At 32.6% G+C, this 13,672-nt stretch overlaps 2 protein-coding genes and 1 pseudogene across 2 annotated transcripts; all 3 read left to right on the forward strand.

The window, feature by feature from the left end:
• The first annotated feature begins 1,734 nt into the window (after positions 1–1,734).
• Positions 1,735–2,914, forward strand: LOC104747253 (ubiquitin domain-containing protein 7SL RNA2 pseudogene; annotated as a pseudogene).
• A 561-nt stretch (positions 2,915–3,475) lies between these two features.
• Positions 3,476–4,429, forward strand: LOC104747263 (ubiquitin domain-containing protein 7SL RNA2-like). The gene has a single exon (XM_010468871.2). The coding sequence runs from the start codon at positions 3,476–3,478 to the stop codon at positions 4,427–4,429; it is 954 nt and encodes a 317-aa protein (XP_010467173.2).
• Positions 4,430–10,360: 5,931 nt separating this feature from the next.
• LOC104714799 (putative F-box only protein 15) lies at positions 10,361–11,512 on the forward strand. The gene has a single exon (XM_010432266.1). It carries the CDS (start codon positions 10,361–10,363, stop codon positions 11,510–11,512), a length of 1,152 nt encoding a protein of 383 aa, XP_010430568.1.
• The last annotated feature ends 2,160 nt before the right edge of the window (positions 11,513–13,672 follow it).

Here is a 13,672-nt window from a genome sequence, read left to right on the forward strand (position 1 = left end):
GTAATAATTTGGGTGTAACGGGTCGAGTAACGAGCCATATAGTAAAAAATCAATCCCCGATGCTAGGTTTTTACCATGAGTAAATGAATATAGTATTTATACATTTATTAGTATTATTATTCTTCAAAATGGTTAAATACGGATAACAGGTACACTAAAATCATTTTAATACATTAATATAAATTCACACATTTGCTAAGCAAATACAACCACTAAAAAACATGTCTATAATTTTAAACTATATGAATAATAATGTGAAATAAACTGATTACAAAATTATATTGTAAATTTTAAAAATGAATAAACTAAAAATTATTATTGCAATAAAATAAATTTATCATGCGGTGTACTACGGGTTCCAATCAATTTATTAATTTGTAACTAAAATAATGAGTAAATATAAGTAACTAACATATATAATTTTTAAACAATATCCACTAATAATAGTATTAAAATCGTAACATATTATTAAAATCACATAAATGGTATCAAAATTAATAAACAAACTCTTAAGTAAAGAACATGAAAAACAAAAAATATAATCTATAAATTTTTGTCCCGTGGTGTACCGCGGGTTCAAACTTAGTTTTAATATATTTAGCATGACGTATACAGAACAAGACGAGTATCTCATTCTAAAATATATACATCTAGGTTAAAAACGTGAAATAAATGAAACTGAAACTGAATCAAACTTGATTTAACATACTTAAACAAACAGTTGGAAATATTTGGATTACATTTAGAATAATATAGACGTAATATCACGTATCTAAATTATATCTTGATTTTTTCTTATATATATCATTTATGCAGGTTTACATGAAATTTTTTTATTTTTATTATTAAAATTATGCAAAAATAACCTCCACATATGTGCGGGTCCGAACCTAGTATATACTTAAGAAGATATAAGACATGTAATTACCTATTTATAATAATAACAACTTTGCACCCCATGTAATCATTTTTTCCATTTTTTCCCAAAATGGCTCAACTTTTATTTTCTTGTACTACCTTTTTATTAAAAAAAAAGTTCTTAAATTGTATATTAATCTTTTTTTTTAAAGTCAATATAAACACAAACCACTAATCAATCTCCACAATATACTATACATTTGGATTTTTAAAAAAGGATAATATGAAAAATAAGAAGATGAACTAAAAGTATATTTAATTTGGAAAGTGAAACATTTAAAAAACTACATATAGAAAACAATTTAGTTTTTTTAGGTAAAAGAAACTAAGGGGCTGTTTATTGGAGAAGTAATTTCTAAATCTATATAAAATTGTAAATCATGAAAATCAAAACACATGAATTTTGAAATAACATTTTTCATCTTTGGACTTGAATCTTTTTATTTTACACTTTTAAATCCATTCAAATCCATTTAATATATGAAGTGGATTTTTGAAATCTAAAAATAAATCATTAAATAATTAATATGAGATTTTAACAAGTATTTGTAAATCATAGAACCAATAACACATAATTTTATTTTAAAATTAATAATTGAATAACACATGATTTGGTTTAGATTTCCAAATCTATTAAAATCATAAAACCAATAACTCTCTCTTAAATGTTATTAAAAATAAATGATCAAGGTGTTTAAATGGAGCAAGTTAATGTGCCGGATCTATTATTTTTAGTCCAGACGTTGCGTTTTCAACCCATTTCAAAAATGTTTGATCTAACCGTTGGATCATATGAGTAAGGAGAGCAACCGACGGTTAAGATTCTTCGACCATAGGCTTTTTAATTTTACCGATATTTGAACCAACAACTTAGGAATAAAAACTTTCGTCACAAATCATATCTTCTTCACCAGTCTCCACGGATCTTGAAACACCATTGATACGATTATGAAGTTGCTCATAGATACTCAAAGTGGCTCATCATTCTTCATTGATGTTCATTTCTTGGATACAGTGTTAAGGATGAAAGAGAAGATCGAGGAGTCTCAAGGGATCCCTGTTTGCATACAAACCCTTTTCTTCCAAGGCAAGGTTCTTCAAGACCCTCTTCATTACTTTGAATGCCGTATCCCAGAAAACTCTCGTCTCTTTCTCTCCATCTCTCCTTTCCACAACCCTAATCTGAACAGCAACGATCTAGTGCCTCAAACCGAGCAATCTCCACCAAATCCAATTCATGGGTTCGTTCACAATCAAGATTTCCCTGTGATGATGAGCAACAAATATCAAGTGCCTGGGAGAATCCAAAAGGTCATGGCGAGGAGGATCGACAACGGATCATCACGACCGTCGTATTCACTTGATGAGTTACTTGCCCCTCAAGATTTGCCGCCTGTGACTGTTGGTAGCACAAGAAACAGGTATCAAGAAGTGGTTCAACCCGAGCAATGTTCATCGTCAGACTCAGTCAAAGAGGTCATCAACATTCCAGATTCGCCTGTGAGGAGCAAGACCATCCCATCGATAAAGCTGACAGTATTTGTGAAGCCATTTGAAGAGACCAGGATGATTCCAGTGGAGGTTAACGCAGGTGATGACGTTGAAGAACTGATGAAAGAGCTGGTTAAGATGAAAGAGAGGGGTGAGTTAAATCTGCCTCTCGAATGGTATTACTTTATACTCAGAGGGCGAATACTGTTGGAAACTAAGTCATTCATGTGGAACCATGTTGCTGACGGCGATACAATTGAGCTTAAACTCTTTGCAGCCTCCTCTTACTTTGTATAGCTCCCTTAGTCTTTCTTGCAGCCTTGTACCAAAATTGTCTTCTTATAGATAAAAGGCGAACAATAACTATAACTGCTGCTGCCGATACTTGACAAGTTATATAAGCCAGAGCCATGATTCACTCTGTTTTTGCTCTGTTTTGGCCTCGGGTTTTGATTTAAAGCTCTGTCTTCTAGGGATTATTGGACGCATTGCAGCAGTGTATGGATAGGAGGAACAGTCTATTGATATCATGTTAATACATAAGACATGTAAGCAAACAGTCTATTGATATCATGTTAATACATAAGACATGTAAGCAATTTTAAGGAAAATACTATGCGTTGCTTTTGTGTGCATACGAAATCAGATGTTATAGCTAAATCCGTAATTTAAATAGACAAAGAAACATTATACAGTATTTTTAGCTGATGATGCTTGAACCGAGCTTAACTCTCTGCAATCTCCTCCTTCCTTATAACGTTGAGTCTTTCTTGAAGTTCCTTGCTTTTATTGAAATTGTCTTTTTCGTCTCACAGCTCTCTGTAAATAAGAACAACTTTGTTCAAAACGAGGCCTTTGATTAACTTAAACAACAAGTAACCAACAAGGTTGAAATTGTGCCAGGCCCAAACCTGACCCATTTGATACGTGAATCAAATGATATCTAAACCAAATTGTGAGGAGAAGTTTTCGTTACAAATCAGCACACTCTCTCTCTCTCTCTCTCTCTCTATCTCTCTTCACTTTCTTCTTCACGCATTGATCTTGAAACACCATTGATACAAGTATGAAGGTGACCGTCAAGAATCATGGTAATGAAGTCTGCGTTATCGAAGTGTTTAACTTTGATACAGTGTTAGCTATCAAAGAGAAGATAGAGAGGAATTTAGGTATTCCTGTTTCCAAACAAACCCTTTTCTTTAAAGGCAAGCTTCTTCTTCAAGACCACCTTAATGCTGCACAATGTAAGATCGTCAACAAATCTAGTCTCGAACTATTCTCCTCTTCTTACCGTTATAACCCTAATCACAACAACAACGATCAAGTTCTTCGTCAAACCCAGCAATCTCCAGCACCGTCAAACTTAACCCAACAGATCATTCACGGTCATCAAGATTGGCCGGTGATGGTGAGGAGCGACACCAATGAATCATCACTGCCGTCAAATCTGAGTGGAGAGTTACTTGGTAGTCAAGATGTTTTGCCGCCTGTGACGGTTGGGAGCAGCAGAAACAGGAATGAAGCTGTTCGAACCGAGAAATCTCCAGTGACATCAGATTCAGTTGAAGAGCTCCTTGGTCAAGATTGGTCTAAGATAACCCTAAAGAAAAACAACAATGAACCACTATCGTTACGTGAAATGGAAGAGTTACTTGGCGTTCAAGATACTTTGCCGCCTGTGCAATCTTCAACGTCAGACTCAGTCAAGGAGATCATTAACATTACAGATTCTCCTGTGAAGAAGAAGATCAAGATCATCCCGTTCCCGTCGATAAAGCTGACAGTATTCGTGCAGCCATTTGAAGAGACCAGAAAGATTCGAATGGAGGTTAACGCAAATGATAGAATTAAAGAACTGAGGAAAGAGCTGGTTGGGATGCAAAATAGGGGTGAGTTAGATCTGCCTCGCCAAGGGTATTTCTTTGTTCACAAACAGAAACCATTGGCCGAAACTATGACATTCTTCTGGTACGGTGTTGCTGAGGGCGATACAATTGAGATTTCCCGCACAGCTGTTTAACCATGATCTCCTTGTGGTGCATGGTCTCCTCTTTTCTTATAGCCTTTAATTTGTCTTTCTTCGTCCAAAGTTTACAGCTTTCTGCAATATGGTATGGCATGTAAATTACAAAAAATATGATGAGGTGAAAGAATAGAAACTAGTCCTTGTAGAGTTACATCTTGTCGAAATCAGCTATCAAGCTTCACTTTAGGCTCTTGTGCATTCGGATGGTCTGTTAATTGACATTTTTTTGTTGTTTTGATATTAGTTAATGATCTGGCATTACAAAAAGACAGTAAATTTTCTTACTTTTATTCAAAAACTAAAACCAAAAAAATCACAATACTTAATTGCTTAAAATACCCAGCCGAGAGATGTCCAAAACAAGATAAAGACTAGTTTTGGTACTCCTAAACCAGTTTCTGAATCAAGACTAGGATTTTACTGCGTGATGAGATTTCTAATCTTGATTTGGGTAAATACTAGAGAATATCTGGGACATATATTTTTGGGTTCTCATGGTTTGGGTCATAGATGGGAATTGTTACAGTGGAACATATAGGTGAAATGGTAGCCGATGTGAGATGCAGATGATGATGTTGACAAGGACAAGAGTGCATGTATGAGATAGAGCATGAGATACATAAAGCATGTATTACGTATTATGTTGCATGATCCATAACACATACAAAGCAACATAATACATAATACATAAATCATGTATTATGTATTATGTTGCATGATCCATAACACAGACAAAGCAACATAATACATAAAGCATGTATTATCCCCTACCAAAAAAAAAAAAAAAACGTGTATTATGTATTACTAGAAGTCATTCCGTGCTACGCACGGATTTAGCTTACATTTTTTTTTGTCAACGGATTTAGCTTACATTGTTGTTCAATTTTAGTAATTTGAATATTATTAGTTTTTATTTGTTTATTCAGTAATGGTTATTTTTGTGATTTTAAAAATATACTGATCATATTAATTTTTTTGGGTTCATTTGTTTGATGTTACATGAATTTTCCTTTTATATATAATACTATTAGAGTACTTTAACGCATAGTAGAGTGTTTATGGTTTTTTCACCCTTTTGATTTTCAATACATATTAGAGCATGTGCATTCTGAAAGACCCATTGAGTTTCTCATCATATAATATTATTGTTTTAATATAGAGAAATTTAGGAGCTTCTTTCTAATATGAGAATTTGTTAGAAATGCCATTTTTGAGATACTGTTTTTTAAAAATATATTTTTTCAACATTTTTATTTTTGTCCTCTTTTACAAAGATTACAATATGTTAAATTAATTTTAAGATTTTTTTTTTTAGATTAGGATTCTCTATTTTACATTTAGGATACAATTTTAATGGAGTAGGGTTTAGTATTTGGAGTTTATAATTTAGAATTTAGTCATTTTATACATAGAAAATATGTATTTTAAAAAATGAACAACATGAAAGTGTATTATTGAAAAGTGACATAAGAAAAGGGGTTTTTTGAAAATGTGCTATTTGATATTAAGATTCCTAAAAATATATGATACCAATATACCATGAGTATATACTACTCAAAACTATAGAAGTCAAATTAATCATATATAGTATAGAAATATGCAACTCATATCGTACCATGAGCTAAAAAGGCATCACAAGCTTAACAACATGGGTTTTTAGTAACATACAATTTTCTTTTTTTTATAATAGTTTAAAATACGTTTTTTTCTTAAAGATGAAGACTAATAAGAAACTAAATTTACAATGGAGAGACTCATATGCATCATCCAATACGAAAAAGTTTAAGCCTGCTTTACCACATGAATGCCCAAAAGAAAAAAAAATAGAGATTCTAAAATATAAGAAAGGAACAAAACTAACATGCTCAACATACTAAATCATGATAGTTCATTTTTTTCATGATGTAGTAATAGTAACACAACCAACAAACACGACAATTTGAAGTAAAAATAAAACATGGTTCAAGGTCCGACCTATAGTCCAAGCAAGTGAAGCCAAGGATTAGGGTATCAATTTTTCTGGTGCATATTTTAGGTTAAAAGTTTTAGGTCTTCTATGTAGGATAAAATAAATTATAAGTTCAGTTATTAGTCTTTTTTAATAATTTCGACAAATTTAGAACTTCAATTTTGTATAAGAAAACAGTATACTATTCATGTAGATATATCCAACTTACGTATGAAATTTTATTAGGTTTATGTGAAAACCTATTTCATCTTTTGAATTGTTGGAGAATGAGCATTAGATTAATGTTAATTAAACTTGTTGTTATTGAGATTTAAAGTGAAATTTAACTTAGAAAAAAAAATGTGAAACTCTAATAAAAAAAATTCCATATTCGAAAAGTTTGAAAACAATAATGAGTTATTAGGCAGTATAATATTTTTTTTTTATAAATGTTTAAATAAAAATGAAAACATTAAAAAGACATAGAAAAATGTGAGCAAGCAAAACAAACTACAATATGGAAATAATGAAAATAATTTTTTTATATTACTATTTTTATAATTTTACTTACAATAATAAAAAAGATTTTTTTTAAAAACATTGACGTATGGCATCCAAAATTGTCAAACATTTTCAAACATACATAAACACTCTGATCAATAAATACATTTGTCAAACATTTTCACATAATTTTTTTTTTGTAGTATTAATGCGAATAAGAAACATGATAACCTGCAAAAAAAAAATTCAAACTACTGAAGAATACCTATTAAAATTTGGAAAAATATATAAAAATAATAGAATTCTACATAAGAACCTAATGACTGAAATTAAATAATAGTGACTGAAAATTTGTGTTACAAAAAGAGTAATTAGGGATTGAATTCTAATTTATGGAAAACGGAATGAATTCTAATTTTATGGAAAAAGAATTGGTAAGATCTAATGAGGAATAAATAAGTAGGTAATTATCAAATTACTTACGAAACATCCCACCATTAGATTGTATAAGATTAAAGGCATAAACTAAGCAAGAATGGAAACCCAAAATCTTATATAATATGACAAGGTTTTTTCCAACTTTGCCTATCGATGCGACATTTGGCTTTCTATTTTTGCGATACATGAACTTTACATTAAATTGAAGTTTGATCTGTTAAATTTATTTATTTAGAAAAGTTTTTATTTCTTTTATCTTCATCTACCAAATCTTTAATTATTTTTGATCTTTTAATATTATTTCATAGCAAGAATCTATATAGTTTATTTTAGTAAAAAAAATGTTTTACAAGAATATATTTCGTCTGATTTAATTTATACGATTTGTAAATTCCTCACTAATGTTCCTTTTAAATTTCTTTACTTTTTGTCTACCAAATCTTTAATCATTTTTTTGTTTTTAATTTAGTGTTATTTTATAGTAAAAATCTCTATAGTTTATTTTTGTTAAAAAAAAGTGATCTATTTTACAAAATATATTAATTCTATTTTGTTTTTACAATTTCTAAAATTTTCACTTATTTTTTATCACAACCGTAACTTTATTACTTAACTATTTTTATCGGTTTCACATGTCAATATTTACTATATATTAAACTATAATAAAGTAGAGTTGTGAGAAATTGTCATTTGGCACCACTCTATTTTTTTAACATGTGTCATTTTTATCAATTTTAATTAAATAAAAAGACACATTATTGCTAATCTAACTAAAACTGTCTACACACATTTTTTAATTTGGGATATTTCATTTGTTCAATTTATTTAGATTACATTTACTTCTCTCAATGAGTTACCTTTATGACATTATCGGTTGACGTTTTCTTTTGTTCACATTTTGCAATAATGCATATGAACAAATTAATTACAATTACTATGTTTTATAACTGTATTTATTGCCATGAATGTGATTACTCAGAATAATATGTCAATGGAATTCCTTACAAACTCCAAACAATGTTTAGTGTATTATATAAGATTCAATGCTCACATGACTAATAACGAAGAAAACAATCACTCACCATATGTCTTTCTTTTCCCATCATTTCCCATGGTATTTTTTATTTCATTTTTTCTTATGAAGTTTTTTTAAAAAAACATGATGTCTTGCAGTATGATGATTAACATATTAATTTATCTATGACTATTTGAAGAAATCGTTTAAAAAGCCATGTCAATGTTTTTTTTTTTTTTGTATTAGAGTCTTGTCAATATTTATTAGCCTCTTTCAAAGGATTATGTTTTATGATAGTCATGATTTAAGGTTTTTGCATTGTTTTGTAATGTAGTTTTTTTAACTTTCAAACTATAGTTGGAAGTCTTAAGTGATGAAGATGAGCCTAATGCTTGATTCCTAAAGCACAATCTCTTTGGCTTTGAACATTCACTCATAATAACATAGTTGTAAGTCCCTTAGATTTCTCCTCTTAAGTCCTCTGATCTTCAGCTACAATATATTTCTAAGTTTATGTTTTGTACAAAAGCAAAACTACTTTTATATCGCATTGGTATTGTTTGAGTTACCAATCATACCTCATGTCTATTTTCCTGTAACCCTTACTCCATCCGTCATTATGCTGAAAGAAGCTTACACCATTTCCAATGGTTATCTATATTTTTTTGGTTTCAATTTTACTAATTATATTTTTTATAATTTTACTTACAATAATAAAAAAGATTTTTTTTAAAAACATTGACGTATGGCATCCAAAATTGTCAAACATTTTCAAACATACATAAACACTCTGATCAATAAATACATTTGTCAAACATTTTCACATAATTTTTTTTTTGTAGTATTAATGCGAATAAGAAACATGATAACCTGCAAAAAAAAAATTCAAACTACTGAAGAATACCTATTAAAATTTGGAAAAATATATAAAAATAATAGAATTCTACATAAGAACCTAATGACTGAAATTAAATAATAGTGACTGAAAATTTGTGTTACAAAAAGAGTAATTAGGGATTGAATTCTAATTTATGGAAAACGGAATGAATTCTAATTTTATGGAAAAAGAATTGGTAAGATCTAATGAGGAATAAATAAGTAGGTAATTATCAAATTACTTACGAAACATCCCACCATTAGATTGTATAAGATTAAAGGCATAAACTAAGCAAGAATGGAAACCCAAAATTTAAACTTTGAGCCAAAAATTTATGAATTGATAAGAGAATTTTGAGAACACTTAAACATCCCACAATCTAACATGATCTAGAATTCTTTCTTGCCTATGAATCCTTTATAAGATTGAAATCCAGAAGTAAAATTTATGCATAATTTAGAATCTGTTGTTGCCCCTGAATCATAAATAAGATTGAAACTCATATTTATCACTTCAAAATAAACTATCATCAGTTCTTTCCTAGGATGAAACCAGAAATTGATAAATTGTGGTTTTAGATCAGAAAGGGCCTACAATTGGTTCTTATTGAAGAAGGGAAAAAAGAAATGTTGAATTTTTTTTTGTTTGTTTTATGGGCCAATAGTTATTTAGATCCAAAGTACAAATGAGTTTAGTTAATTAGGTTCAAACAACAAAATAAGACAGGTGTTAGATAAATAATATGCCAAATGTCATCTCCTTAGCAAAAGTTGAGAAAAACCTTCTCATATTATATAAGATGTTGCTTTGTACATGCTTTGTATGTGTTATGACTCGTTTTCCCGAGAAACAAGTCTGGGATTGGTGAGTATGAGATACAAAGCATGAGTCCATCACAATATTAATGAACCATAGAAGCACTCAGATATGGATCATGAAAACACGTCTGGGATTGGTGAGTATGAGATGTTTCTAAACCGGTACACATTTGATTACTTAATATTATATAGTTTCCTTCTTTTGTCAAAATTTCTTTATACATATCAAAATATTTTTTATTAAATCTGAACCGCTCAACATTTTAAACCTAACTAAGAAACCTTATCAATCAAGAAACCACATCTCTCTGTTTCAATTCAAGAAACCATGGCTTCTTCGAAGCGTTTGTTGCGGTTTTTGCCATTTGAGCTAATAGAAGAAATACTAGTCAGGACTCCTGCTGAGTCTTTGAACCGATTCAAGTCGACGTGCAAGCAATGGTACGATCTCATCACCGACAAGAGATTCATGTACAATCACTTGGATCGCTCTCCCGAACGTTTCTTAAGGATCGATGATGGTCAGACGGTTCAAATCATGGATCCGGTGACCGGAATCCATAAAGATTCACCAGTCCCAGACGTGTTTCGCTTTCCATATTCGTTTGATTCTATGGTTCACTGTGATGGACTCATGCTGTGTTTGTGTAGTGACTCGAGTTACGCACGAGAAACAGACGCCAATCTCGCAGTTTGGAATCCGGTAACGAGGAATATCAAATGGATCGAACCGTTGGTCTGTTACTCTGAAACTGATTACTTTGGGATTGGATACGACAATACGTGTCGCCACAACTACAAGATCTTGAGGTTTTCTGGTCCTGTGTCTTTTGATGATCCAGAGGAGTGTGAGATATATGAATTCAAGTCTGATTCGTGGAGAACTCTTGATGCTAAGTTCGATTGGTGTGTTGATCCTACGTGCAAAGGTGTGCCAGTGAAGGGTAATATGTATTGGGTTACTGATCCTGCATATAATCAAAAGCAAGAGTTTATTCTAAGTTTTGATTTCACCATGGAAACGTTCAAGAACGTATGTGTTTGTCCTCGTACCCGGGAGACTAAACGATTAGGCTGTTTCAGTGGAGATAGGCTCTCTTTATTTCTACAAGATGTACAACATGGTGACGAAGAAGTATCAACTGAGATTGAGGTGTGGGTGACAAACAAGTTGAGTGATGGAGTTGTTTCGTTTACCAAATATTTTAATGTCACTATCCCTCAGCTTCCGTTGTTACAGTACCATACTGATATGGCTTGTCCGGGATACTCCATTGGAAATCACAATATTATCATGGTATGGTGCGAAGGATATGCCAAGGAAGATGATGATAAGTGGTTTGCTTGCATCACTTTTTACCAAATTGATCAAGGTGGGATCAGAAAACAAATCGAGACAGGACGACATGGATCTCACTACCGTGACCCGTTTATTTGTAGCTATGTGTTCGTTCCAAGTCTGATTCCGGTTCCAGACTAAGAAGGTTGCTTGGTGTTCTTAAAATTCTGTTTTTTTCTCTTCCTCTTTGTGTTGTTTATTGTTGATCAAGGATCATCCTTCTGTAGAACCAAGAACAGAACACAAGTGCTTTAATAAGAATTACTCTCTTATTAATCTTAAGGAAAATATTTCAAAACCTTAAGCTCAAAAACTCATAAGTTGTGCTACACACTAGCACCTCCTTATATAGAAGAAAAACACTAAAACCCAAAACCCAATAGGATTAGTACAACCAAATATATTTTAGATTCTCCCAAAACATATCAATCTTTATCTCATGTATATTTAGATTCTCCTAAATATACTTTGGCTTTATCCTCAAGTTATTGCAAGCTTACAACATTTTCCCCCCTAAGCTTGGAATCATCATCTTCACTCAACTCATACACTCCCATAAGTGCTCTCATCTCTTTAAACTTCATCCTTCCTAAAGCTTTGGTCAGAACGTCCGCTCTCTGTAGACTGCCAGGAACATGCTCAACACTGACCTGCTCATTCTCGACACATTCTCGTATGAAGTGGAACCGAGTGTGTATGTGCTTGCTGCGGCCGTGAAACACAGGGTTCTTGGTAAGTGCAATAGTTGATTTGTTGTCGACCCGAATGACCACTTTCTCACTTCTATGTCCAGTTACCTCATCGAGTAGTTCTTGAAGCCAGATTGCTTGTTTGGCTGCTTCCGTAGCTGCCATAAATTCTGCTTCACAAGAGGACAAGGCAACAATCTCTTGCTTTTGTGAACACCAGGTAATAGGTGACTCACCAAGATAAAACATATGACCTGTGGTGCTCTTTCCATCATCAACATCAACATTATAAGAACTATCACTGTAACCCACAAGCCGTACCTCATTAGTGCGTTTGTAAAACAGACCAAAAGAGCTTGTTCCTTGAAGATACCTAAGAACCTGTTTCAAGCTTGCTCCATGCGAAACCTTAGGCTCCTGCATATACTTACTCAGAACACCAACACTGTAGGCAAGATCCGGTCGTGTGTGAATCAGATATCGCAAACAGCCTATGCTTCTTCGATATTTTTGTTCTTCAATAGCTAGTTCTCCTTGTGATTTAGACAGCTTCAAGTTCATATCCATCGGTATATGAGTAGGATTGCACTCTCCCATTCCAGTTTCCTCCAAAATCCTACGAGCATATCTCTCTTGCTTTAAAACAATTCCTTCTTCAAGCTGTCTTACTTCAATCCCTAGATAAAATGTAAGCAATCCGAGATCACTCATTTCGAATTTCTCAGCCATTGCTTTCTTAAACTCGAGAATCGATGCTTGAGAAGAACCAGTGACAAGCAGGTCATCCACATATACTGCAACCAACAGAAGCTCATCTTTCATCTTCTTATAGTACAAAGAAGGCTCCTTAGAGCATCTCTGGAACCTCATTTCAATCAGAGTTTTGTTCAGCTTATCATTCCATGCTCTTGGTGCTTGTTTCAGGCCATAGAGAGCTTTATGCAACCTGTAAACCTTTCTTTCACTTCCCTTGATCACAAAACCTTCCGGTTGATGAACAAACACTCGCTCCTTAAGATCACCATACAAGAACGCCGTCTTTACATCTAAATGATGTATCTTCCATCCGTTTGAGGCTGAGTAAGCAATGATGAACCTGATTGTTTCCATTCGAGCCACAGGAGCGAAGACTTCATCATAGTCAATTCCATGTTTTTGAACATACCCCTTAGCAACTAATCTTGCTTTATACTTGTTTATGCTGCCATCGGAGTTCCTCTTTATCTTGAAAACCTATTTTAGTCCAATAGGTTTTACTCCAGAAGGTAGCTCAACTAGGTTCCAGGTATTGTTCTTCTCAATCGACCTGAGTTCATCCTCACACGCTTTTATCCAAACATCTGAAACAGAGGCTTCTGCGAAGTCCCAGGGCTCTTCATTAATGGACAGAAGAAGACGATCAAGTTCTTCATCATGCGTGACATAATCAGACAAATACCTCGGCTGTGACTTAATTCTTGAAGGTCTTCCTTGCTTCGTGTTCGACTACAGTTGAACATTGTCCTCATCATTCGATTCATCGCTATGGTCGTCTTCATCAAGATCATGAGACTGTTCTGTTTCTGCGAATGTTTGATCATTCTTACCATCTTCTTCTTCGCTAGCTTGATCT

Source organism: Camelina sativa, chromosome 2 (assembly GCF_030686135.1).
Source record: "Camelina sativa cultivar CO46 ecotype springtype chromosome 2, ASM3068613v1".
NCBI lineage: Eukaryota > Viridiplantae > Streptophyta > Magnoliopsida > Brassicales > Brassicaceae > Camelina > Camelina sativa.

Coding starts and splice junctions, on each gene's coding strand:
- LOC104714799 (XM_010432266.1), top strand. CDS start 10,361: ATGGCTTCTTCGAAGCGTTTGTTGCGGTTTTTGCCATTTGAGCTAATA.
- LOC104747263 (XM_010468871.2), top strand. CDS start 3,476: ATGAAGGTGACCGTCAAGAATCATGGTAATGAAGTCTGCGTTATCGAA.